Source organism: Girardinichthys multiradiatus, chromosome 1 (genome assembly GCF_021462225.1).
Source record: "Girardinichthys multiradiatus isolate DD_20200921_A chromosome 1, DD_fGirMul_XY1, whole genome shotgun sequence".
NCBI lineage: Eukaryota > Metazoa > Chordata > Actinopteri > Cyprinodontiformes > Goodeidae > Girardinichthys > Girardinichthys multiradiatus.
Window position 1 is genome coordinate 13,580,789 of NC_061794.1, and position 25,996 is coordinate 13,606,784.

The window sequence follows — 25,996 nt, forward strand, 5'->3', positions numbered from 1 at the left end:
CTAAACTGAGGCAGATTAATGCTGAAATGACCTTGTAATCTTGATGAAGATGCCGTATGTGTAATCTTAGCTGCTTTCAGACATGTGTCCGTCTTATAATTGTGATTTTATTGGCTTAACTTTTATACCAAGTTAAAATTTGTATAGTTGTTAGAAAATGCTCATTGACAATGAGGGTGATTTGTAAGCATACATTTTGATTTCATTGATTTAATGCAAAATACTGGTTAAAAATATACCCAAACAATAAAAAAATACTTTTGGTGTGTGCACACAAAAGATCAAGCAAGAGCCATTAATGCCTTTCCAAGCATGTTTATTTTGCCTCATCGGAACCAAAATGTGGCTAAATCCCAACAAATCTCTTGTGGTGCATAGAGTTAGCAGTTGCGATCAGGTTTTTCTTTGTCATAATAGACACCGTTCTGCTCCATCATCACTCTACACATCAGCAACAATTTCCCATAATAATCCTACCGCGTATGCCCGCGTATGGATATATGCACAACTTGGAAGGTTTCTCCACCTGCGCCATCACTTTTGGCCTTGTGATAGAGGAATCCCCATCATCATCATCATCGGTAGTGTCATATCAGCATGAAAGAATGAAGAAGAATGTTCAGAGTTCTGCACACCATTGAATGTGCCATCCTGTACAATATGTAAGAATATCTTGGTGGGTCTAATCAAAATGAATCATAAACACAAAATCAGGCACCCAGCACATCTAATGCCATGGCTTTACTTTGAAAGACTGACAAGCACTCACTGGAGTTGAAGCTAGAGATCGAAAGGTCTCTTCTTCCTTTGGTTAAATTGCAGTATGCATGGCTAAGCCATCATCGGGCACTCCAATTGTGAGAGCGGTGCACACTGCTTCCTAAAGGTTGAGAAAATTATGGGCACATGGAGAACATTGATTGGTTGTTGCCGTTGCTTCATGAAGGCATGGTAGTATGATAATTTGGCTCTAGTGTAATGGAGTTGTAAGAGTTCTAGTAATAAAACCCGTATGCTGCCACCACAATAATAAACCACCACAACCTTCCTGTGGTAGCCTGGCAACTCCATAACTGAGAGCCCACTGCATGGCAGAAGACTGCCAAGACTCTACAAAGACCATCCACGTTCTGGCTGTTTTTTGACATTAAAGTTCAGTTTTATTCCTGCGTAACAGGACCTTACAATTCACTCTGAACACAGATGTTTTCATATCAGAGAAGGCATTTCTGATAGATACCAGCCATCACTCTCATAGCTCCGAGCCATCACTATACTGCACTGGCATTTAGAAATACCACAATTCATTTTCTCACTTTTTTCACTGAATAGGTTTCATTGTTTGCATATGGTGTTGAGTTGCACAGCTTTTCTGCTGTTCTGCCTTCTTTAAGTTTGCATTTTTTTGTCTTATTTAATGTATGATAGAAGCTTGAAAATAAGGCAGTCAAGCATAAACTGGGTTCTCTTGGTTGTTTGAAACCTGGACGTTTGGTTGGAAGAAATGGTATGCAGTGCTTCCTGGCATTTTCTGTTTCTTCAGCTTTTTCTTGTTGATTAGACAAAAAAAAAAAAATCCTACATTTAAAGGACCACAATATTTTTTGTACACATTAGAGAGGAAGAAAACTACAGCAAGTGCATGCATCATATGTGATTAATGAGTGTAATTAGATTATCATGGTCCTCAGCAGAAGTTTCTCGCTGTATTGCTGACTCAAGCTTCCAAATCCTGTAAATGCTGCTGCTTTTCAGTATTATTTCCTGTCTCTAGCACTTAGCACTTAGCTGCATTCATTAAAACCAGTGGTGCAATTTGTCATGGGTATGAAACATGAGTGTTTGAATCTCCTTTATTGTGATGAGGCTCAGGCTTCTTTATTTCAGTTTGTTAGGACAGTTACAGAACTGCAGCTGAAACCACACTGCATAAAACCACTTCATTTTTTCAGACCTTTTTACAACACTAAATAATTTCTGTTTGCTAAATGCCACTTTATATACATTTCCTTATTATTTGGTATACCTGACCTATTAACTATAAAAAACATTTTGTGAATTTTTCTCACAGTAGTTTGCAGGAATTTTGGCCCATTGCCCTTGACAGAACCTTGCTTGCAGACACCTTTTTAAAGTTCTGTCTACATGTTGTCTATGGGACTGAAATCAGAACCTTGCTATGATCACTCTAAAATATTGTCCTTTGCTCCTTAAAGAATTTTGCAACAATTATATTCTTATGGTCACTGTTTATGTTGAATTTGTGCCCAAGGTAAAACTTTCTGGCTGATGTCCTAAGATGTTTCAATATTTCCACATCATGTTTTTCACTCCTGATGCCATCTATTTTGTGAAGGACACCAGTCCTTCCTGCAGCTTTACAGATCATGATGGTGCCTACCCTGTTTTCCAAAGTTGGGATGGTGTTCTCAGGCTTGTACCATTTAGTTATTGTTGTTACTTTTGGAGGGATTGATTCTTACTTGCTAAGCATCCTTATCTGTGCAGGACTTGTTTGACTCGTCCATGTCTGGAAAGTAGAACCTGTCTCCTTCCAGAACAGTAAGATGGCGGACATTCCCATTGCATTTATACAACTGTTTGAACAGATGACCGTGGCACCTCCAGGTATCTGGAAATTGTACCTGGAAATTGTACCTGGAAATTGTACCTAAAGATAAACCAGACTTACAGAGGTCCACAAGCCTCTTCTTTATTTCTTGCCTAGTTTCTTTGGATTTTCCTTTGTTGTCACAAGTGGAAGCTATGTGTTTCAGGTATTTCTTTAAGATGCATCCACAGATTTGCCTCCAATTAATTGTTGTGAACTAACCAAGGGTTACTCTGATATAAGTCAATGAGGTTAGACAAGATTATGTGTTCTTTGTGTCCAAGTGCACACAGGTTGGACGATTAGCGGAGCAGATCTAAACGGCATCCCATTTTTATTTGATAGATGCCAAATGCAAGGCATTGCAAGACACTTTTATTTAACTCATTCCTTACTTCTGTTTTAATGTGGTTACCTGTATGTTAACATGTTTCCTGTGCTTCTGCCTCCTCTTTCTTTCAGTCACCCCTGATCTGTTCCCTGAAACAACACTGGTGCCGTCTCTTCCGGCGATACCCTCTGCACGATCAGCCTCCGCCTCCCACAAGGCCCGGAGGCGCAGCAGCGGAGGTGACTGTGCTACCAGGCCTCGGCCTTTGCCCTCCATCTGCAGGCCAGGCCCTAAAAGAGGCAACATGGAAGTGGGCATGCGTGTGGTGCGTGGCCTGGACTGGAAGTGGGGAAACCAAGACGATGGCGAGGGGCACGTGGGCACTGTGGTGGAGATCGGTCGGCAGGGGAGCACGACGACCCCAGACAAGACGGTGGTAGTTCAGTGGGACAGCGGCACACGAACCAACTACCGTACAGGTTACCAGGGTGCCTACGACCTACTGCTGTATGATAATGCTCAAATTGGTAAGCTGAAATGTGAACCTATTATCAGAATATGGCCAGATTTTACCTATGATGTAAAACTTGAACAATGATTAGATTTGCATTCATAAAATGTTTGGGTGGAGGTTCCAATGCCCATTTTTTGTAAATCACAGAGCTGGCATTTTAAATTGCTTTTAGCATCTTATATCAACATTTAGCATGACAAGCAGTTTAAAAATTGCAGTCTCTGTGGTTATTCTTTAGTACAATGTACTAAATTCTAGTTCCTTATCTTAGACTTCCAAAAAGCTGCCAGCTTTTCCAAATCCAGCATGTTTCACAGCAGAGGTTGAAAGCTCAAACAGGATAAATATTAGCCACTTTGTTGTACTGTTTAGCATTTTACTTAAAGGTTTAGTTATCTGTTGAAAGTCCTGCTCTCTCTTGTAGCATAAAAGAACTGAAGACATGTCTCAACATGTCAAAATATAGTTTCCTTTTCAATATTGTACTTCCTTTGACCTAATGTTTAAACAATTACTAAAAGAGCTAACCAAAAAAAGTTGCCACATCATGATGTGTTGTAGTTCTACCACATCAAAGAATGTCGTTGTCTGTGGGAAGTGGCAGTGCTTAGCATTCTTTGTTTGGAAAAATTTCATATTTTTGAGTTTCTGACATCTGGTCAATGGTCAGGACCAGCCAAGGTCAAAAATAGACATATTAGGTCACCAACTGGGTTCTCTAAGCATCTTTATTAATGGTTTTATTTTTTTTTATAAAGAATCTTGAAATTTAACTTGAAAAACACAATTTCTATCCAATTAAGATGTAAAAAGAAGTCATCATTATCTTCTCTATTTCCTGAAATGGTCACCATATGTCTTCCATATTCCCGCCATCGCCTGCCTCACTAACTTTGTAAAACCCTGTTTGAGGGCTCCTGTCATCACGTATTCAGTTCTCTTTGTGACTACACACACACACACACTAATTCAAGACTCATCAGCATTTTGCTCCATTTAAAACAACATATTTCTGCCTCAAAAGCTCATTCAATTAATTGAGCGAAAAGCAAAAAAAGGGGCCATGGTGCTGGGACTATTTTGTTGAGCTGTTTGAGCCTCTTCATTCTTCTTCATTATCTCTTGGCTTTACACTTTGTTATAGTTAACATATTCAAGGGTATATTTTAATGACTTGTTTTGTTGTGTTTTTGTGAGTTTAGTTAGAGATATCTGGTGTTATGGGATTTTCTTCATACAACATGACATATAAGTAAAACTGTATTTCTTTCAAATAAAAATAGAAAATTGAAATGTCATGAATGTGGACCCCCTGTATTTAACTACTTCTGCTGTTCGCAGGGGTCCGTCACTCCAATATCATCTGTGACAGCTGCAAGAAGCATGGCATCATGGGAATGCGATGGAAGTGCAAAGTATGCTTTGACTATGACCTCTGCACCCAGTGTTACATGAACAATAAGCATGACCTCGGTCATCCGTTTGAACGTTATGAGGTGGCCCATTCCCAGCCGTGAGTACTACACTCCCCCCCTTTATACAACATCCTTTATATTTTATTTATAGTGTTTATTTATTTTAATCTGTGCAGACCTTTTCATGGGTCAAATCCTTTTCAGACCAACAAAGATAGGAATTAACAGTTGCAGTTTTTAATAAGGGTGATATGGCTTTCACGCCAGGGCAACTCCCAATTGGGGGGTGGCAAAAGCACACACACAAAAAAAGTTTTCTGTCACTTATTCTGTCTTTAGCTTTCCTTTTTCCTTTTCTTGTTTCTTATTTAACGACAGTTTTTCAGCTTTTAGGGACTCTGGACCGGATTCGATTGTCTCTAGTTCAAAATCTGAAATACTAATATGTCATATTATTTATATTTAAACATAGCAAAAGGAAGGACATTTGTACTGGAACTGTCACTGAATATCAATGTTGTTTACCCAAATTAACTCAGTAACCAGGCGGTTATAATACATCCAGACCTTCAGGGTATTATAATATGCCTTGTGTCAATTTTACCTTTAAGTAAATCAATGCATCTTGTATCCACTCACCATTCTGTTTCATATCTGCCTTCCTAAGCTCTCGGCTAGAGCTGCTAGTTGGAATTAGGGTTGTTTCTAAATAATCATAAGATTATCTTCACAGCTCGTTAAGCACTGTGGAATAGTATTAACATTAATTTATGCAAAATTGGTTTGCGTCACAAAATACGTTCACAATGCTACTATGTCTAGTCCAAAGATATTTAGTTTAAGTGCATAAAATAAAATTATTAATTTAACATAACGTGTTCTTGGCTCAAATGCTAAGCTTAAGCCAGGAAAAGCACATAATATCAATAATGAAACATACTGTAGGACTGTTATGTTCTTTCTGAAACTGTAGGTATTAAATTTGTTTACGAATGATAGTGAGAAGAACTCTGCTCTTTAAAACTAAGCAAAATGAGTTATAAATAACCCTGAGAACAGGGTCGTGCAGAGACCACTAAAGGGGCAGGTGCTCTAAGCAATAAAAGGGTCACTTCTAGGGTGGAATATTAGCAAGAATCTCACCCAGCTTTTAAAGTTCAATGTACTATGATGTACTTCAAATATTTAGCATGGAGATATACAATGAATCAAATCTAGGGAAAACTATAATATAGAACACAACACCATACATATGTGTATTAAATATTTTATTGTGATCATAATATCACTCTGCAGGACTCCTTTTATCACAGGGAAGGATTGAGATATTTAAACCTGCACATAAGCCTAATATGTAAGTTGGAGAGCTAGACCACTGAACGTATTTTGTTTCTTACACTGCTAAAACTATAAACAGAGGGGCACAATTAAACCTTTTAGTGTACTGTAATAATGGCCCAAATTATAAATAAAGCTGCCTGGATGTTCTGTACTTACAGTGGAGGTGAAGATGGTCCACCCAGAACAGCACAGATGCATTAAACTTTAACATGGATCTGCAAACAATAACATGAAAATGAATTGTTGACATATTACTTTAATGTTGAGGTTAAACCTCTTCTTATATAAATGTTCCTCTTTCCCTCTTCTTTTTTTCTTCTTATTCTATTCTCTGTCTTGTCCTCGTTGTCTCATCCTTTTTGTTTTGAATGTCACTCAGTGTCTCTTATTTCTGTTTCTATCTCATCTGATCCATCACAGTCCTTTTAGGAGCAGGAAATTAACTATCAAATAATCCACGTTTAACTACAGTACATCTCCACATCATTAATAACTCGTAACTAACTTGTAAAATTCAACAGCAGTTCACTACCAAACAGCTATATGTTGACTATATAAAATGTTGGTATTTCTGTTCTTGTCTGTGGTACTCTCTAACCCAGTTGGTTAACAGTCCTCTACCTTTGGCTGCTTGAAGCAGCTTCGTCCTTGTTTATTTTAGACATCTTTCTTTACAAGGCTGTTTGGAACTAAAACAAACCATCTATGAATGATAATGTAAAAAATATTTTTAAAAGTACTGTTTTTTTCTCTTTGTATTAAACAAAAATGGTTTTCAGTCAATGGTTTTCAACATAAAAGTTATTTTAGAGAGCTTCTGCAGGCTGTATTATAAGGATTTCTGTTTTTAAACTCTGGGTTGTGTTTATTTTTACTAATCCCACGCTTCCACGGGACATGAACGATTTCATTGGTCAAGACATACATACATTTATCTATCCAGAACTATAATCTATCAGACATAATGTGGGGGAGCTAATGTTTTAATTGGAAATTCACAGCTTATTCACAGGTATTTTTATTTTTCAGTCCAAATAATTAAAAGCCAACATCAGACCGCTGCTGCTTGTTATTCTCATAATTCCTGGGGGTCTGTTTACGAGACAGTGTGTGCTCCATCAACCTCCATGTGTGAGACAGTGATAGAGGGTCACATCATTCAAACTTCACTTCCACAATATCAGGTAGTGCAGCTTTAATATATAAATGTATTCAGACACAGACAAACATCTTATCAATGCAGATAAGACAAGAAAATAAAAATTCACACACTCTTATCTAAACAAGTTGCTAGAAATGAGATATTATAAATATTTTGAATAAACTAACATTTTATAAATCATAACCTTTTAAATTGAAACATAAAAACCCACATTATTAGCTGAGGAGACACATTTTGACTGAAATGTGATATAATCTATGTAATGATTTGTAAAACTGGTAAATGAATAATTGCATTTTCATTGGCTCCAAAAAATGTTAAATAGAAATATTTCGCAGCACCGATGCATCTCATCAAAACACACCTCACAGTAGGTTGTCTACCAATAATATGCTAATACTGCTCAGTGACAGCTGTTGTTAATGTGAAAGGAAGAGGCAAAGTCTTTAGTTAGCAGCTAGTTCACGACAGAACAACAATCTATTTTCTGAGTAATAAAACCTGATTGGGTGAATAAAAATAGCTTCTCCTCACCCATCTCCTCCCTGTCAGAGAGCCAGAGCCCTACCTCTTTTTTCTGCTGCATGCGCGTTGTGTTTCAGCCCCTCTCTGCTCAGAGCAAAAAATGGCAGGTGCTCCAGCTCCGTCGGACCCCCTTTCTGCACGTGCCTCCTTGAGAGAGCGTGAAGAACTACAGTTGCAAAAAAGACTCATGTTACATAGAAAAAAAAAACAGGATTTCAGAAGCAAAAAAACACCTTCATATATTTAAAAAAAGATAAGTTTTACTTTCAGTGCGTAAACGTTTTTTTGTCCCTTGTTTTATTGGGATCCTTTGTGATGTCTTTTAGTATATTTTGTTTAAGTAAATAATGAATCCTTTTTGATATTGCAACAGTAATGGCATCCTAGATTCAGGGAGTTAAAGAGAAGCATTCCTAGAATCCTTCCTTATTAAAACAAATATGGGAAATAAAATATAGCATCCTGTAACCTGGTTTCATTCTGTGGACTACATTAGTAACACAGAAGAAGTCTAAATCTCCTAATATACTCCACTCATAAATCATTAGCACTGCAGTTGAATAATCCTAAGGATGTGATTTTTGTTGTTGTTTTCTGCAGCGGCACATATTTTTTAAATAGTTTTGTTCTTTTGTCAGTTTCGACAAACCACATGTGGCCTAGATTTGTATAAATGTTTAGTGAACTGACTGCAAGTGTCCTGTGAACCCAGATTTACTCGAGTGAGTTGTCCCTTTAGAATCCTCTCTTCTGCATCAGTTCACAGTAACGCTCCAAAACGCTCGCAGCGCTGTCTGAATGTCAGCTGGATGGCCTGTTCTCATTTTAACGAGGTGATATGTATGACCCAGATTTGTTCTAGAGTTTAGCCTGGTCCAGTTCCAACACCGTTCCATTTATTTCCCTGAGCCTGCTGTCCGATGAATGCTGCAAATAGGTGTAGGAATCATGACTCACTTCTCTTTTCAATGTGACCGAGTCATCAGGTTTTGTTGTTTTCCTTTTTTAGATTGTTTTTGCCCCTGACGAGGTTGGAAACTAGTCAGAACCCAACTGGGATGAACCAGGAAGTTAACCCAATATGAAAGAAAAAAATGACACTAACACGAGCAGCACTGTCACAGGCAGCCCAGTGTATTTATATAATGCATATACAAAACAGAAGGTGATCAGAGGGCCTTTTTGGAAAAAAAAAGTAAAGTCTAATTCAAATCTAGGTTTACCTTTCTGCTCATTTACCCTTGACTATTTTGTACCTTTACAATGTAGGTTTGCACCTCTAATGAATAATATCTATAGCAGGATTATATATATTTTTTTATCTTTATGATGAGACAACATCCGTCATATTCAGTGAGTCAACTAAAACAAGCAGTGATCAGAACTAAAATAAGTGGGAAGAATAGTCTAATACAAAGTTTTCAGATGATTATATAGATAAGACTTGAGCTTTTCGTATGATAATCTATCCCCATGTTTCATGAAAATACTTGCCTACAATGGAAAAATAAACCAATGCGCCATGGTTTACGTACATTGGTAGGATATGGTTCCTTTTATGTCACAGCAGAAATCTAGACTCATCAGACCAGGCAACGTTTTTCTAATCTTCTTTTGTCCAATTTAGGTGACCCTGTGGGAATTGTAGCCTCAGTTTCCTGTTCTTAGCTGACAGGAGTGGCATCCGGTGTGGTCTTCTGCTGCTGTAGCCCATCCGCCTCAAGGTTTAACGTGTTGTGCGTTTAGAGATGTTCTTCTGCATGCCTTGGTTGTAACGAGTGTTTATTTGAGTTACTGTTGCCTTTCTGTCAGCTCGAACTAGTCTGGCCATTCTCCTCTGACCTCTGGCATCAACAAGGCATTTGCGCCCACAGAACTGCCGCTCACTAGACATTTTCTCTTTTTCGGACCATTCTCTATAAGCTAAAGAGATGGTAGTGCATGAAAGTCCCAGTAGATCAGCAGTTTCTGAAATAGTCAGACCAACCCGTCTGGCACCAACAACCATGCCATGTTCAAAGTCACTTAAATCACCTTTCTTCCGCATTCTGATGCTCGGTTTGAACTGCAGCAGATCGTCTTGACCACAGTGAACTGATTCTGTACAGCTGATTTAAATGTAATTTCAGTGGAATCCAATTCAGTACAGTCAGTTTGAATAAATCATTAACAAAAGCCAGTTTGTTTAAAAAAAAAAAAAGCGAGTTATGAGAAAAAACCCTCCCTTTTTAACAGGAACACAATACCAGCACAACCAGGTTTAGTTTGATTTATGCAGCAGCACAGACTATGCCTGGTTTTAATTTACCAATCTGGCCTGTTAACAGTGCAAAAAAGAGATTCCATTTTCAAAAGTTCTTATTGAATTATAATTTTTTTTTATTTCAGCTGGGTGCTGTTTTTTTATTTCTTCACCAAATATGGTTGTTGAAAGAAAGCAACACCAGTTACAGCTACAATCATAAGTGAAACCTGGGCTATTTATCATTAATGATTCCAACAGTATTAGAATATACTTTCCTAGATTAAGAACAAATGATTCATATTAGACAAAGATGGCAACAGCATTAGTAGAATATAACATGTTTTATTTAAACAATTCGAATTTTGCACGATCTCTTTTTTGTAAAGCTTTGAAATAGAAAAACTGTAGTATAAAAATAATATAACAAAACATTAAAAAAAGGTTCTTCCAGCCTTCGTGCCTCTTAACAGGTTTTATTTATATATATTCATATAGACGCGATTAGTTGGTTGTTGTGCCAAGCATGAATAAAACAACGTAGACCCTTATACCCTCACTAATTCAAATCAGCCTTTCATTTCAATGGCATTGGAAAACATTAGGTCATAAGGAAATGATGCTGCCACATCGCCTTCCTACACATTTAACACTGTAGCATACAACATGTAATCCCCAGATAGATCGCCACATAAATGCCACGATTGTTTTGGACACATCGAAAAATTTTACCACGAGTAGTGCAGCTTTCACACAATGTTTATACCATTTATGTGCACCACTGCTACAGAATCAGGACAGCTGTGACTCTAATTACCCAATAATAATATCAGTTAATCTCACACCATGTTATGAAGAAGTCTTACTCACCTGTGGGATGTGCGGTAATGAATATTGAAGCAAAACTTGAGCCATTACTTGCTGTGTGATTATTTTAGCTAATAATTATCTGACCATTGGGGGCAGTTACGGAGCATTGAATTGTAATTCCCAGATGGTCAGTTGTTCCTTTTATTATTAAAAAAGTGGTGCCACAAAAAAAAGCAACTACCCGTTCATCATGCAGCAGGACATTGTGAATTTCACATCAATAATCTCCAGTATACATGAACAAAAACATCCTTATTTCATAATATTTAGACCTCGGCAAAACATATTTTTCAAAACACCAGCAAACATGTCAAGATAAAATAAAACGGTATTAAAGCAGCTCTAGCTTAATAGAGTTTTTTTAAAAAGCTACCATGTTTTCCAAATCCAACATGTTCCATAACAAAGGTTGAAAGCCCATCAGATAAAACAGAGCTACTTTGCTGTACTCTGTTCAGCCTTCCTGTTATCTGCTGAAAGTCTCACTCTCTCACAGTTAGTATGAATTGCCGCAGTAACATGTTTCACACCAAACAATGTTGACATCAGCATGACTTGGTATTGCCTAGTCTTTTTTCTGATCAGTGATCACACCACACTGAGTTTGAGTTACTTAGCAGATCAGACAGTCTTGCTCCTCAGATCTATAAAACTGAGGCATTGTTGATTTTAATCTCATTCATTTGTGGTATGTAACTTCAGATTGAGACGAGGCCAACCTTGGATAGATGTTCTAATACTACTGCCAATAAAATATGAATTCCTACATTTTAAGTAATATTCTGAAACTACAGAAAATTTGCAGAATTGGCTTATCTTTAACAATAGAAATGATTTCTTCCTCTACTTATGTTTTTGACAGCTGAAGAGAGAACAAAGACATCAGGATCAAATAGCTCCTTTAGATTAGCTTTTATAAATTTTGGCTGGAATCACCTTCATACAAACTAATTTATAATTTGCCAAAGAAAAGATATTTGTTTTAGAGAGTATTACAGGAAATCTGCTTTTGAGTTTTAATGGCCTTACAAATATGTAGTCCCTTTATCAGTTGGTCTAACTGATATGATACTTGAAAATATCTATTTCTAGATATTTGTCAGCTCAGCCTGTGAATGGGATGCCTGACGGAGCTCAGGGTTTTTGTCAATTAGCTTTCTCGATGAGGTGACTTATGCAGTCAGAAACAGGGACCATCTGCTGATGTGGCAAGTTGCAACAAAAGACAGCGACTCAGCCTTACATCAGTATGTTACATATTTGGTTCCCTGACTGTTGTTAACTTCAGTTTGGTGTCGTATACAGCAGGCATGGACCAGTAAGACTGTATGATACCCAGAGTAAAAATATCACAGTATATCACTGCTTTACGGTATTAACACAGATTCATAACAAAAATGAATAACAGGACTTAGTTGCTCCAATTTAAAACAAAAAAACAACAATTACTCACAGTGCTACAGAAATATAACATGCTGACTCACCAGTTACAGACTTTGCAGTTTCTCTAATATAATATTATTATTAATTGGAAGAGTAATGGAGTTGTGATTCTTATCAAGCACTGGAACAGATTGTGCATTTGGGACAAAATCACATGAAAGTTACTTCTTTTCAGATAAACGAATCATTCAGTATGTAATATGTATTCTCTGTCTAACACACAATGTCTCTTTGTTTTTAGATCACATTGACCCAAATTTCATTGACAGCCTTTTAAAAGACTGATTTATACTCTGGCAATCATGAGACACACTGCTATGTGCCCACACTCCCAAATTTAGCTTGTTTTGTAATATTTGTGACTTATTATAGAGCCAGGAATGTTTTATGTAAGGAAGGCAACTGCTGTTAGGAAAGACGTCTTTTATTCAAATATGTGTGATACTTTATAGGCAAATTAGTATAGTTGTTAATGAACAGGCAGCGGAAACGTTTCTTAATGTCCTGATGGTATAATGAGTTTCTCTGTCGTAATCATGGTGTGAGATCTAAGAAGGATGTACTGCTGATAAGTGTTCCATTGTGATTACATTAGATTTAAATGGATTAACATGCTACCATTCTAAGATGTTCGGATTAAGAATTTCAACTTCCTGGAAGATATTCAGGGCGCAACGAGAGACAAATCATGAACAGACTTAGATAGAAGGCGATAGGTGCTAGGTGGAAATATATAGATAGATAGGTAGGTAGAGATGGACTATTTTGCCAGAAGTATTCGTTCACTTGCCTTGACTCACATGTGAACTTAAGTGACATCCCATTCTTAATCCATAGGGTTCAATATGATATTGATCCACACTTTGTAGCTATAACTGCTTCAACTCTTGGGAAGCCTGTCCACAAGATTTAGGAGTGTGTTTATGGAAATTGTTGACCATTCTTGCAGAAGCACATTTGTGATGTTAGATGAGAAGGCTTGGCTCTCAGCCTTAGCTCTAATTAATCTCAAAAGGGTTCTATCAGGTTGAGGTCTGGACTCTGTGCAGGCCAGTCAATCTCATCCACTCCAAACTCTCTCATCCATGTCTTCATGGACCTTCCTTTGTGCACTGGTGCACAGTTCTGTTCGAAGAGAAAGAGGCCATTTCCAGACTGTTCTCACAAAGCCATGAAATTGTCTAAAATCTCTTGGTATGGTGAAGCATTCAGAGTTTTCACTGGAACTAAGGGTCCAAGGCCCAGCTCTTGAAAAACAACCTCACAGTATAATCCCCCCTCCACCAAACTTTACACTTGGCACCATACAGTCAGACAAGTACTGTTCTCCTGGCAACCACCAAACCCAGACTTGTCCATCAGACTGCCAGATAGAGAAACGTGATTCGTCACTAGAATGCTCCTTCACTGCTCTAGAGTCTAGTGGTGACGTGTTTTACAAATTGCGTTGCACTTGGTGATGTACAACTTTGATTCAGGTGCTCTGCTGTTGGGATTATGAATGTGAGAATATGATTTAATATTTAATGTTAATATTTTAACTTTTTATCAAATAATATTTCGGTCTGTTAAGGGTTGTCCTGTGAATACCAGCCCAGTAAGGCGAAGGTATTAGGACAAAATAGAAAGATGTGAGACGAGCTCTGACATTATTGAACAGCAAAAACTCACACACACATGGAATGAATTCACACAATTTCTTAAAATACAAGAATTTATTAGCAAAAATAAGTCAACTCAAAGTTAAACATATTTCAATTAACAAACCCTTTACTATGCTAAACAATCCAACTAACTACCAAGCAGAATTAAAGAATAAGGAAGACTAATGGGCTATGTACAATATAAACAAGTTGATTAAAGATGGTTGAAAATTATGACCAAAAGAGTGATGCAACATTACCATGCAATGTTTATGTTTGAGAACCAATGATTATCTTGAAGAATCTGGAAATTAAGTTAAGTTAGTCTTGGAACCAACTTAGACAATAATCAGCAAACGTTTAGACAACCATTCATAATGCAAGATCAGATAAAATATTTTAATAAAATAATGTTTTAAATAATGATCTGCTGAATAAAACCAACCTTCTGGATGACCATTTCTCAACGGTGTCTCATTAGCTGCCTTTATTTATTAAAATAATATTTTGAAGAAATATTATTAAGGGAATATTTTGGAAAGAGCTAAATCTTTCTGGAGAAATGGGGCTTAATGATGTTTACTTAGTTATCAAATTTAGTAAAATGATTTTAGGGACACATTATGTACTGGATTGAAAACTAAACCTTTCTGGGTAAATATTATTTAGCAGCAATCACATGTCCTTAGCTGTTAGCAGTTAAGCTAACAAAGAAGCTGATAGCTTAGCACCAGATTCAAACACACACCTTTAAAAATACCGTTAATAAAAGGGTTAAAATGCATAAGTGCGGACGGCACGTTATGATCAATCTTCTGTTTAAAATCACCCTTTAATAAAGTTTGTCTTAACTTTAAAAACACACAAACAACACAACCTGAGCACGTGTGCTGCAGATAGTCTGCTAGCACCAAGATAGCTGAGTTCAACACAAACAAAACCAAACTTCATAAAATGAAAAACGTTTAGATCATTTCAACCTAAATCACTTCTAAGTTTTTCTTCCCAAACACTTAACCTCATGAACTGTGGTGAGGAACGTTGTCCAAGCGATGATGAAGTTTGAAGAGAGCTCTGTGAACAAACGGTTAGCTTCTAGCTAACCTTTGTGGCTGTGGGTGAAAGACGGCCCGTTCTGTCCGCTAACCACACTGCACGTTACCATTACCATGGTGATGGGGTCTCTGCTGTCTTCCTTCCAGACTGGGAGACGCTCCGCTCGGCTTCATAGAGACCGCTTCTCTGTAGGGAACTTCTCTGGGACAGTTTGCGTCTGCAGGCCTCAGAGAGAGAAAGTCAAGCCAGGCGTGTACCTTAATTCCTGTTTTTATGAATGAATACTGGGTACACAAACAGTTATTCACTCATACTTAACTTGTGCATATAATCACGTGATTTTATGACACTCTTGGATCCAGTTGAAGAGTTTGTCTTTTTGCCAGCAAAGAGACATCAGCGCGCATTGTCCCCCTCCTATCCCGATGAACACCGGTGTGGAAGAGATCGGCTTGTTGGAGAGGGGGTGCTCTTATTCAGACAGTGGCATCATGGGAACTCCGCTGTTACAGTTTACTTGGCTGTTGCCGGAAGTAGGTTAATGCAATTTATTTTGAAAGTTCCAGAAAGGTCCGTACCCGAGTTTAATGTTGAAATCCATGGCTGGGTCCCAACACTGCCATGGAAACCCATTTCATGAAGGTCGCTACACTGTTCTTGAACTAATCTGAAGGCCACTTCAGGTTTGGAGGTCTGTAGTGATTGACTTTGCAGAAGGTTGGTGACCTCTGCGCACTATGTGCACCAGCATATGCTTCCCCACCTCCTTCAGTTTACGTGGCCTACCATTTTGTGGCTGAGTTACTGTCTTTCCCAATTGCTTCCACTTTCTTATAATACCACTGACAGTGGACTGTGGAATATTTAGGAGCGAGGAAATTTCACGACTGGACTTGTTGCACAGGTGGCATCCTATCACAGTACCACACTGGAATTCACTGAGCTCCTGAGAGCGACCCATTCTTTCCCAAATGTTTGTAGAAAGAGTCTACAGAGTACAGAGAACAAGCTTTATTTCTTGTATTGTATTTAGTGTTTTGGACAGCTCTTACAGCGATCCATTTTGTCCAGTTGGATACGTATGTTGAATAGGAAAGTGGAAGATCTGTATAGATGCAGGACAATCCGTCTGGGAGCAAACTTGTGTGGACCATATGTTTACAAGAAGCAGGGCTGGTGTGCACCTAGTTAATCGGCTCTTCCTTACACAAACAACACATGCAGTTCCAGGGAACCTATCGGATCAAGTTGCTCTCTAATCCTTTTCTCTGCACATAAAGCAGCTACACTGCTGTCACAAGACATTGTTTATTTTTCCACTCTGTCCTTATGTCAAACCCAGAACTGGGTGCTGATTTTCTGTTGTTTTCCTCACCTTTAAGTAAGCTTTTATTAAATATTCCACCTAATTTCAGCCCCAAGGAGCAGCTGGGTTTCTTTGCTTAGTTCTTGTCATTTTACATACAGCTTGTCGTTGTCATACCCAACACTGGTTTACTAATTTACTCTTTCTTTCTTAATATGTGTTAAAAAGCCCGGATGGTATTTCAGAATTGAATTAGACATATTATGTTCTAGTCTGAAGATATTTTTCCGACTACCTTACCTCAGATAGCTCTGATCTTAAAGAGAAAGTTCAGAACTTCGGAAGTCAGGTTCTTTTAAAGGTTATAAGCAGGTAATATACCTACAGTATATAATATTCCTAGTGTCTTCAGTTAGTATAGATGAAGAATAGCTGGTTGCATAGGCTGAAGCTAGGGGTTACTCTGAAAGCGAATAGCTGTTAGCTTCAGCCCCAACAAGACGAGCCAAGAGCAAAGTTTCTTTCCATCTTGAAACAACTCCAATCTCAACAACATCACAATAGTTTTTACAACTGTTTTATAAATCATTACCACATTTACAGTCAGTCAGTCGTTTCATATTGGGTAAAGCGAAAGCTATTTTATAGATTTCTACACTACACTTTTGGCCCCTCTCTGACTAGCTGTTTTAGCTCCCGGCGACAAACTAATCTGGACTCATACTAAAGAAAGTCACCAAAAGCGTTATTTACCGTAAGATATAATTGTTTATATCTTTTTATACAGAACCTCTCTCTAAAAATCCTGAAATACGTCTTTTAGTTCTCAACCTATTAGTTTTAATCAGATCAGTAGCTTCACACACAAGGTTTACTTTTTCTGTAATCAGTATGGTTGTGCAGTGTGTTGCAGCAAGTTTGTTGGAAATTATGAAGTTGTCTTTTGTGTGAAAGTTGATCCTGCCCATGTGTCAGTAGGTACAGGTCTTTGCTTTTGATCCATTCTGTGATCGGAGCTGATATTTGGTCCAGCGGGATTACAAATGTTAATCCCTCGGAAGAAAGGCTGCAATTAAAGACAAATGTCAAGTGCAGAGGTCATATTTCTCTGCCGTAAAACTGGAACATCTGTCACTTTACATCCTTTCTAAGCTTGAGCTAATGCTACCTTTACTCTTTACTTTTTGTTATTTATAAGGTAGTTTTGCTGTTGTAAGCAGTTCTACTCTTATTTGTATTAATAAATTGAATCAGTTCAACTTATCAGTTTTACATGACTATTGCATTCTCGGCAACTTATTTGTTTAATACTGTAATGCTCTAAAAATAGCATCACTATCATTTTATTTTATAGAAGGTGCATTTGCTTATCTAAATAGGCGCATTTACTTGCCAGCAAGTGCATGTTTATGACTTGCCCCAAGGTGCCCTGCTTTCTGATCGCTCTGCTGTCTAGGATTAGGCTGAAAGCTCGTCCCACACTGAGATTTACTGTTAGTTGAGTTCACGAGCCAAATGGTTTGCTATTTCCCACTGTAGCTCAGAGGAACCTGCTAGTATGTCTAGCAAAACTGTAGCGCAAAAGGGACCTGATATACCAAGTAAACTTCTATGAAACACATTAGGAAAGAGTGATCCAAAAAGCTCTTTTTTTTTTTTTTTTTAAATCACATTTAATTTTAAAGGATTTTGCATGTGTCAGAGAGCTGTTTGGTTGAAATGGAAGCTGGTGCTGGATCCTGTTGAGAAGTATGGGAATAGGCAGCTCCTTTGCCACGAGGTCTGATCAAATCTTCACAATAAGGTATGTCTGATTTTTGTGAGTGTGTTTTTTGTGATGTGTTCTCACTAGAGATACACTGATCATACTTTTCCTGGCCGATACCTATTTCTTGTTTTTTGAGGACTGACCTATTGCCAATTTTAACCGATCATCTTTTTACAAACTATAAGACATGAAGGAGAAAATTGTGCTGAAGTGTCTATGGTAGATAGAGGAGTTTAGAATCTAACAAACAGAACATGAAGGAATTACACAATCATCTTCAGTTATGTATTAAAGCATATCTCCCTAATCTTTGTCTGAAATGTATTAAGCTCACAAAAGTGCATCAGAGTACATGCTGTTAAATAAGGCGTTTATAGCCCGAACATGGTAGAAGTTCTTAGTTTTGATTAATTTAACAAATAGGATAAAACTATTCAGATTTTTTAGAGTTTGACCCACTGATCACTAATCAGAGCCAGTTGAAAAATATTGCGCTATTTGATTTCTGTATGATTTCAGCATTCTAATTCATGTTACTTGAGCTTATGTTTGACGTATTTGTTAATACTTGCAATAAACAGATGTTACTCAGCCCCAAAAAGAGATGTTTGCAAAGATTTTATTATATTTGTTTGTTTGTAACAGTCATTCTGTCATTAAGGATCAGTAGATTTGCAACCTCTTGGCAACGTAATAATTAGGGGCAATAAAAGTTACAGTACAATATTGTTTGTGTGTGTGAGACGGTATAGTTTCTCAGTTTTGGAACATCAGTCAGTGGGTATAGATGGTGTAAAATTCTCTCAGTATGAGAAGCTTGAGTCAAAAAGTACAATATCTGCATATTGAAATTGTAATTTTAACAAACCCTTAAAACATGATCTAATTAGGTGCTCCTCTTTAAATTCAACACTGACCATCTGGTTTTGTCAAAACTGGAAATATTTCCAAACAACTGAATTTGTCTTTCCCTGGAGTGCAGAAAAAAAATGTAGCAGCTTTCTTTTAGCCAGCTGACCAGCAGTACACAGCAACGTGTGGGGGACGGGTAGAACCACTTTACGTTCCATCCAGTCTATACTTTTAAGTTCACTAAAATTCACTAAAAAAGAGAAGTGCAGTTGTGAGAATTACTTGTAAACTGAAACAGATGAAACTAAATTGGGAAAAGGTGCTGTTTAAAAAAGCTCCATTTACCTCTGAGAACTGAATGACATCAATCTCAACCATAATGTTTTGTAGTTACAACCTCAAACATCTGTGGCATTTGCTAAATAATATTATCTTCTAGAAATACTTGCTGATAACAAAGTATTTCTGTTTTTTTTTATTACTTTCGAACACTTTAGTTGTTCACAAGTGTTATCGTAAGATCTTTGAAAAGATTTGACACGATAGCAATCGTCAAAATTGCAAAAACATTTTGTTGTGTTTTACTAGAGCCATTCCTGTTTTTATATACACAAGTCAGCCATTTTGAATTTTGAGGTCATCATAAAACCGCATCCTTCAAATAATAATGCAATTTTTTTTTTCTTTACCGTCATACAGTTTAACACAACAAGCTAAGTCCTGTGGTTCTAAAATGTCTATCAGTTTGCTATTACATGGTATTCTTAGTATTTACTAAGATTGTACTTGTTATAAAAACCACTACTTCAGATGATCTATTAAGGCGTTAGTTTACCGTCATTTTCGTGCTCTTGTCACAGAGTGAACCTGACCCCGAGGCAGAATCTCCCGCGCATCATTCTCAAAGGAATCTTCCAGGGGGTCAAAGTAGTCCGTGGACCAGACTGGGACTGGGGGAACCAAGACGGTGAGTGGTGTGTGTTTGGAGCGAGGGAGTTCTCCCTGTTACTAACCTGATTCTCTTAATTCAGAAGTCCCTCTGTTTTTGTTCGGTTTCATTAAACGTAGGCCTGTATGTGCTCAAAACGCCTCGTCATGTGAATACCATTCTAACATACTAACCTCATGCCTCAGTAACCTGGAAAATGTTGTATTTGTGTGTGTATGTGTGCAGTTACATTGCCAGTGAGTCATCTGAGTGTGTCCCACAGATGTGCCATCCTTTTCATGTCATTGTCTTTATTGAGTCCTTGTTTTTTAACACGTTCTCTGTATTTCTTTTCCGGTCCCTATTTGGGGGCAAAAGGCCCCATCATTGAACTCTGTGGTGTTGGTTGTCATCTGTGTACATCTGCACTTACATGTTGTTACAAAATGTGTCTTTATGTCTTTTTAATTCCCTCTTTCAGATAAATGCAGCTTGCTCTCAGGTGTGCTTCGAAATGATTAAAAACCGAAATGAAAATCTTCCACACCGGTGCGCTAAATGAAAAGTTGGGAATGTTTCCTTCATAGAGAACCTTAAGTCTTTTTGTTTTGCTTGTCTGAGTCCGAATGAGTCAAAATGTCCTTTTGGTTTCTGCCCTCAGGTTTGGTTAACTCATTCATCAGGCTTAAATGGTGTATGCAGCGAATGCATACGGGCCTTTCTGAGCATGCACAGATCCCCCTTTTTTCAACCAAATAATGATGTGTTTCACTAATTTAGTTGGAGTTAGTTAGAAGTAAAACAACCAAATGACTAATGATTTAAGTAGGTTTACGAGATCATAAAATATGTGTTCTGATCATATGGTTCGTAAATGTATGCAGCTTCTTGGTTATTCCTTTTTATGTAATTTAAGGAAATAATGGACAAATGTCGCTTGTCAGGTATTTTATCTGTAAAAAACGATGTTTCTTGGCATCTGGCCCTGTATTTGTTGCATGTTTCACCTTGAATGTATGTTTATTTTAATTTCATAATTTTTTGATTTAATGGTCAGATTTTCATTTCTCTGAGCTTTTCCTCCCTCTAGCCACAAACGTATGCTTCTTGCATATCTGTTTTTGTGTGTGTTTTTTTTTTTGTGTGCTGGTGTATTTAGGTGGGGAAGGTAAGGTTGGGAAAGTGGTGGACATTCGTGGCTGGGACACAGAGTCTGGCCGCAGTGTGGCCAGCGTTACCTGGTCCAATGGCACCACCAATGTCTACCGAATGGGCCACAAAGGCAAAGTTGATCTAAAGTATGTGTCGGATGGCCAGGGAGGCTTTTACTACAAAGATCACCTCCCTAAGCTTGGTAAGCATGACAGGTCTCTATATTGTTTCTATTAGTGCATCTCCCAAAGGTATTTACTCCTTTTTTAGATTTTCTCATTTTATTGGGATTTCATGTAAGAGACCAACACAAAGTAGTGCATAATTGTCAAATGGAAGGAAAATGATTTCCAAATTTTTTCCATAAATAAAAATCTGAAAGTGACTTTAATAAAAAAAAAAAAAAAAGAATTTTCAGGTCTTTCAGCAGATTTTGGTTCCAGGTCTAGGCTTTGCCTGGTCATTTTTAACACTTTGGTATTATCTAAATCGTTCCATTGTAGCTCTGGCTGTATGTTTTCAGATATTTGGTTTCTCTATACAGACTGATTCCTGGTCCTCCACAATAGGGATGTTTTAGTCAGATGATGAGCAATACCTGTTTTTCTCCAGACATGGCACTTGAAGTTCAGACTAAACAGTTTTACTTCGCTTTCATCAGACAAGGAAGGTTTTCTTCTGGTCTGACAATCTATAGCAGTGGTGTCCAAACATTTTTTAGTGAGGGCCAAATATAGAAAAACTAACAAAGGGCCCGGCCACACACTAGAGGTGACAAACCAAAATATCTGATTTGAACGGTGCTAACAGAGATTATCAAAGATGGGGACATTTTTTTATAACTTAACCCTGCTTCAAACCTCTCCACATCTCTATCTCTGCCTGCTGTGTTTTCTGGTCCTTGTAATACTGTTTGAAGACTGAGGAGTTTTTTACAGATTAGTGAAAAAAGAACAACTGGGTATATCCATAGATTAAATTACACACAGGTAGCCTCTCTTCACTAATTCGATCCTTTCAGAAACCAGTTCAGGGCACTGAATTGTATTTATAGGTATAGGAGTAAAGCAAGCTGAATGCATCTGAGATTTATATGAAAAAATAAATGTTTTTGTCTTTTCCTTCCTCTTCACAACTATGTGCAAGTGTGTATTGTGTAAAATTCCAATAAGATACATTAAATGTTGTGGTTGGAAGATGACAAAATGCAGAGGTGGTATAAATACTTTTGCAAAATACTGTAATTCTACTCCCAACCCTGAAGGCCAGTATTGATTATCTCTTTGCTGATTCCTTCCCATACAGGTGAGCATGCAGAGCTCCAGCGGCAGGAGAGTGCTGACGGCCACTCTTTTCAGCAGGGAGACAAAGTCAAATGTCTGTTGGAGGTAGACATCTTGCGACAGATGCAGGAAGGACACGGAGGGTGGAACCCCAAAATGGCAGAGGTATGAGAACAGGCAGCTTTACTTATCGGTCTACTCAGTTTTCATGGATCATAAGGTACAGAAATGTACTGAGCTGGGCTCACAGAAGTTTTATATAAGTGACTCAGATGGATGCTCTGAAGTTTGGATGCTCCGTTTGCCTTCATTTAGTTAGAGCTGCCAAAGGCAGCATTAAGGTCAGAGCAACACTGAGGGAGGACCTAGAGTGACACAAGCTATTTGTGTTTGCAGTACATTTGTCGGATTGGGACTGTTCATAGAATAACTGACAGAGGAGACGTCCGGGTCCAGTACAGCAACAACATCCGCTGGACTTTCCACCCAGGAGCTCTCACCAAGGTATTAGAATTACAGAAAACCAAGATCTTTGATCACAACTTCAGGCGGATTTTTATTTTAGCTTTACAGATTTATTAATGTGTTCTTCCCCATTCATTCTGTCAGGTGAACACCTTTGGAGTTGGTGAGCTGGTTAGAGTATTGGACGAGCTGGAAACTGTGAAGAGACTTCAGGCTGGCCATGGGGAGTGGACAGACAGCATGTCACCTGTATGTTACATTTTAGTTTCTATTTAACTCTAGCTTTATACACTTGTAGATTTTTGGTCTCACAGAGCTAGGAACCAAAGTTTAAACAAATCTGTCAGTGGTCTTGGGACTTGGAGTCTATTTTTATTGCACTCACCCATTAAAAGGAGAAAGATACTCAGTTTAATTAAATTGTTTGGTGAAAGGCCCATGGTCTGATTTTAAAAAAGTCTCATTTGGACATATTTAGTACTTATTTGTATGAATTGCTGGTCTCTTTATAACTTGAACTTGATTATTGTCCCATGTCTGACTTACCTCATTCGTGATGTCCATCTGTGAGCAAACGTTTTAGAAACGCATCGATCATAATTTTGTGGCTGATGTCCAATTTCCATGTTTATGTAAATTTTTGACCAATTTCAGAAGATTGGGATTCTCTAACTCTAACATAAAAAAGAGTGTTTCTATTTCAAGATAAGTTGAAATTTTAAACTGTCAGCTTCTTATTTTAGAGATAACTGTACGTAGTGCAGCCAGAATTGCTAAAACACCATACTCTGTGTGTTCCCTGGACAAAAACATTCCTTTCCTTAACCTTGAGGTTTCCAAAAGGCTGTCAACATTACAAATCCAGCATGTTCTCTGACAGACAGAGGATGAAGGCTCAAAAGGACAAAACAAAGTAACTGTGCTGTAATACATTTAGCCTTCCTGTTATCTACCCAGTCTTGCTCTCTCCTGCTCTCACAGTGCCTGAATGAACCACAGATATCTTGATACGTCATTAAAAATGCAATTTCATTTAAATAACTTCTTACATCTCTCTTACTCTGACTTGGTTTGCTTCGTTTAGTAACAACATCCACAGGAAAGGTTGTTCTTATTGTAATATAGTCACACTTAGGTAAGGTGCGTTCACTGACTGGATAGAAGGTTGTACAGCCAGGGCTGATCAAGATGAATCAGTTTATTCTGGTCACCTTCTGTTTTCTTGGTGCATCTCAAATAATTTTAACTACTCCAGTCACCAAAATAAATCTGTTATTTATCTGACCTGTTACCAAATTAGAACTGAAACCCCCTGTTAAAGCAGTTGTTGCCTGGTTGGTTACCTAAATTATAGAGGAAATGATAACTTGAATAAATAGATTCTACAGTATTTGGGTTTTTGGCCTTCTTAACTTTAGTTCTTTTTCTGTAGGTGCTTGGCCAGGTCGGAAAGGTGTTGAAGGTATATGCAGACGGTGACCTACGGGTGGCATTTGGAGGCCAGACGTGGACATTCAACCCAGCGTGCCTTTCAGCCCAGCCTGCAGAGGTCGATGCAAACCTCATGACGGCTGAAAACCCCAACGAATCTGGAAGTAAGGCCTCTACTGGGACCAGGGGGCTCATCTCAAGCACTGCAGCTTAACCTTCATTTAACACTCTTTCATCCTCCCCAGCCCTCCTTCTAGCTCTGTCTCTGCTTTGCATGCTTCTTCATAAAGGCTGCCAATAAGGGCCTTTCTGTTTTTGTTTTTTTTTATTAATGTGCAAACAAGGTGTCTGTGTTTTTAAGCGCTCTTCCCTGTAGCATGTTATGATCCAGCGTGCTGACAGCGAGAGGCTTTGGCAGCTCAGCAGACATTTGACATCTTGTCAGAAGTTCTCAGCAGTCTCTTAATCATGACATACTCTGTGTTTATGTTCACCTCAGTGGATGGAGGGGTGATAACATGTTGCTGTGTGTGCTTGTGTGTGTGGTCAGATTCACTCTGCATGGAGGGACATTTTGACTCATTCCTGTGGTTTTGTTCCGTTCTGACAAATTCATTAACTGTTGTAACTTTCAGATTTTGTTCCCCTGAATGTCCTTTGTGGTTAAATTTGGATTGAAATTGCTGACATTTTTCCATCTTTCTTGTGTCTCCCCTTTCCACAACTTTTCCCCACTCCTCTTTGTATCTCCTCAGGTACTGTCATCTCCGTGCTGGAGAAGCTGCTGTCTCAGTCCACAGAGCAGGACAACCCCAGCAGGCTCGTCATCGAGGCAGCCCACGGCAGTGCCAACAAAGTGCGGGAGTTGGTGCAAAAGTATCCTGACAAGGTTAGTGCGGCATACCCTCTCTTTGCTGCAGTCCAGCGTGTGGTTCACTGATTCAAATGAGGCAAAACTACACAGTTGTGTTTGATGCAATTAAAACATAAAACACAGGTTCATCAGTTTTTGTTATTTACAGTGAATCCTGAAAGATTTCCAATTTTTCCCATTTTGTTCTGCTGCACCCTTATTAAAAAATGGAATTAAACAGTTTTTCTCTGAAGGTTCTACACACAATACCCCAATATGACAAAGTGAAATGGGTTTGTTGGATTCTTTGTTTTTTCAAATTTATTAAAAATGTGAAAACAATCATAGACAAAACACAAGTATTCACAGCTGTTCATTCTTATGCCTCAGTGCTGTGTTGAAACACTTATGGTTTGTAATGACTGCTTCATGTCTTCTTGGGTATACATTTGCACGCTTGGCAAAGCTGTTTTGGGGTATTTTCACCATGGCTTTGGTTGGATTGGCAGTGTCCTTATGCACCCATTTTTAGGTCTTTCCAGAGATGGTCAGTTGGATTTAAGTCCAGGCTTTGGGTGGGCTTTTAAGGAGATTCACAGACTGCTTCTGAAGCCACTCCTTTGTTGTCTTGGCTGTGTGTTTCCCATTGTTGTGTTGATTCGTCAACTATGTGTGAGGTTCAGAACACTCTAGAGCAGTTTTTTTTCTTTTTTACTGTAATCTCTGTATTTGCTGTTTGTCTTTTTACTCTCTATACATACTAGTTCCTGGTCCTTCACAATAGGGATGGTTTAGTCAGGTGATG

General features: G+C 38.1%; 1 protein-coding gene across 3 annotated transcripts in view; it reads left to right on the top strand.

Annotated features, from left to right (window-relative positions):
* Positions 1–25,996, top strand: part of mib2 (MIB E3 ubiquitin protein ligase 2) — a 76,801-nt gene that overhangs the window by 16,836 nt on the left and 33,969 nt on the right. For all 3 annotated transcript variants that reach the window (XM_047377780.1, XM_047377771.1, XM_047377765.1), the window contains exons 2-10: positions 3,074–3,469; positions 4,798–4,969; positions 19,940–20,046; positions 21,167–21,361; positions 22,465–22,607; positions 22,839–22,946; positions 23,052–23,156; positions 24,340–24,502; positions 25,094–25,227. In XM_047377780.1, coding sequence (XP_047233736.1) covers positions 3,247–3,469; positions 4,798–4,969; positions 19,940–20,046; positions 21,167–21,361; positions 22,465–22,607; positions 22,839–22,946; positions 23,052–23,156; positions 24,340–24,502; positions 25,094–25,227 — 1,350 coding nt within the window. In that variant the 5' untranslated portion in view covers positions 3,074–3,246. The remainder of the gene's footprint in view (positions 1–3,073; positions 3,470–4,797; positions 4,970–19,939; positions 20,047–21,166; positions 21,362–22,464; positions 22,608–22,838; positions 22,947–23,051; positions 23,157–24,339; positions 24,503–25,093; positions 25,228–25,996) is intronic.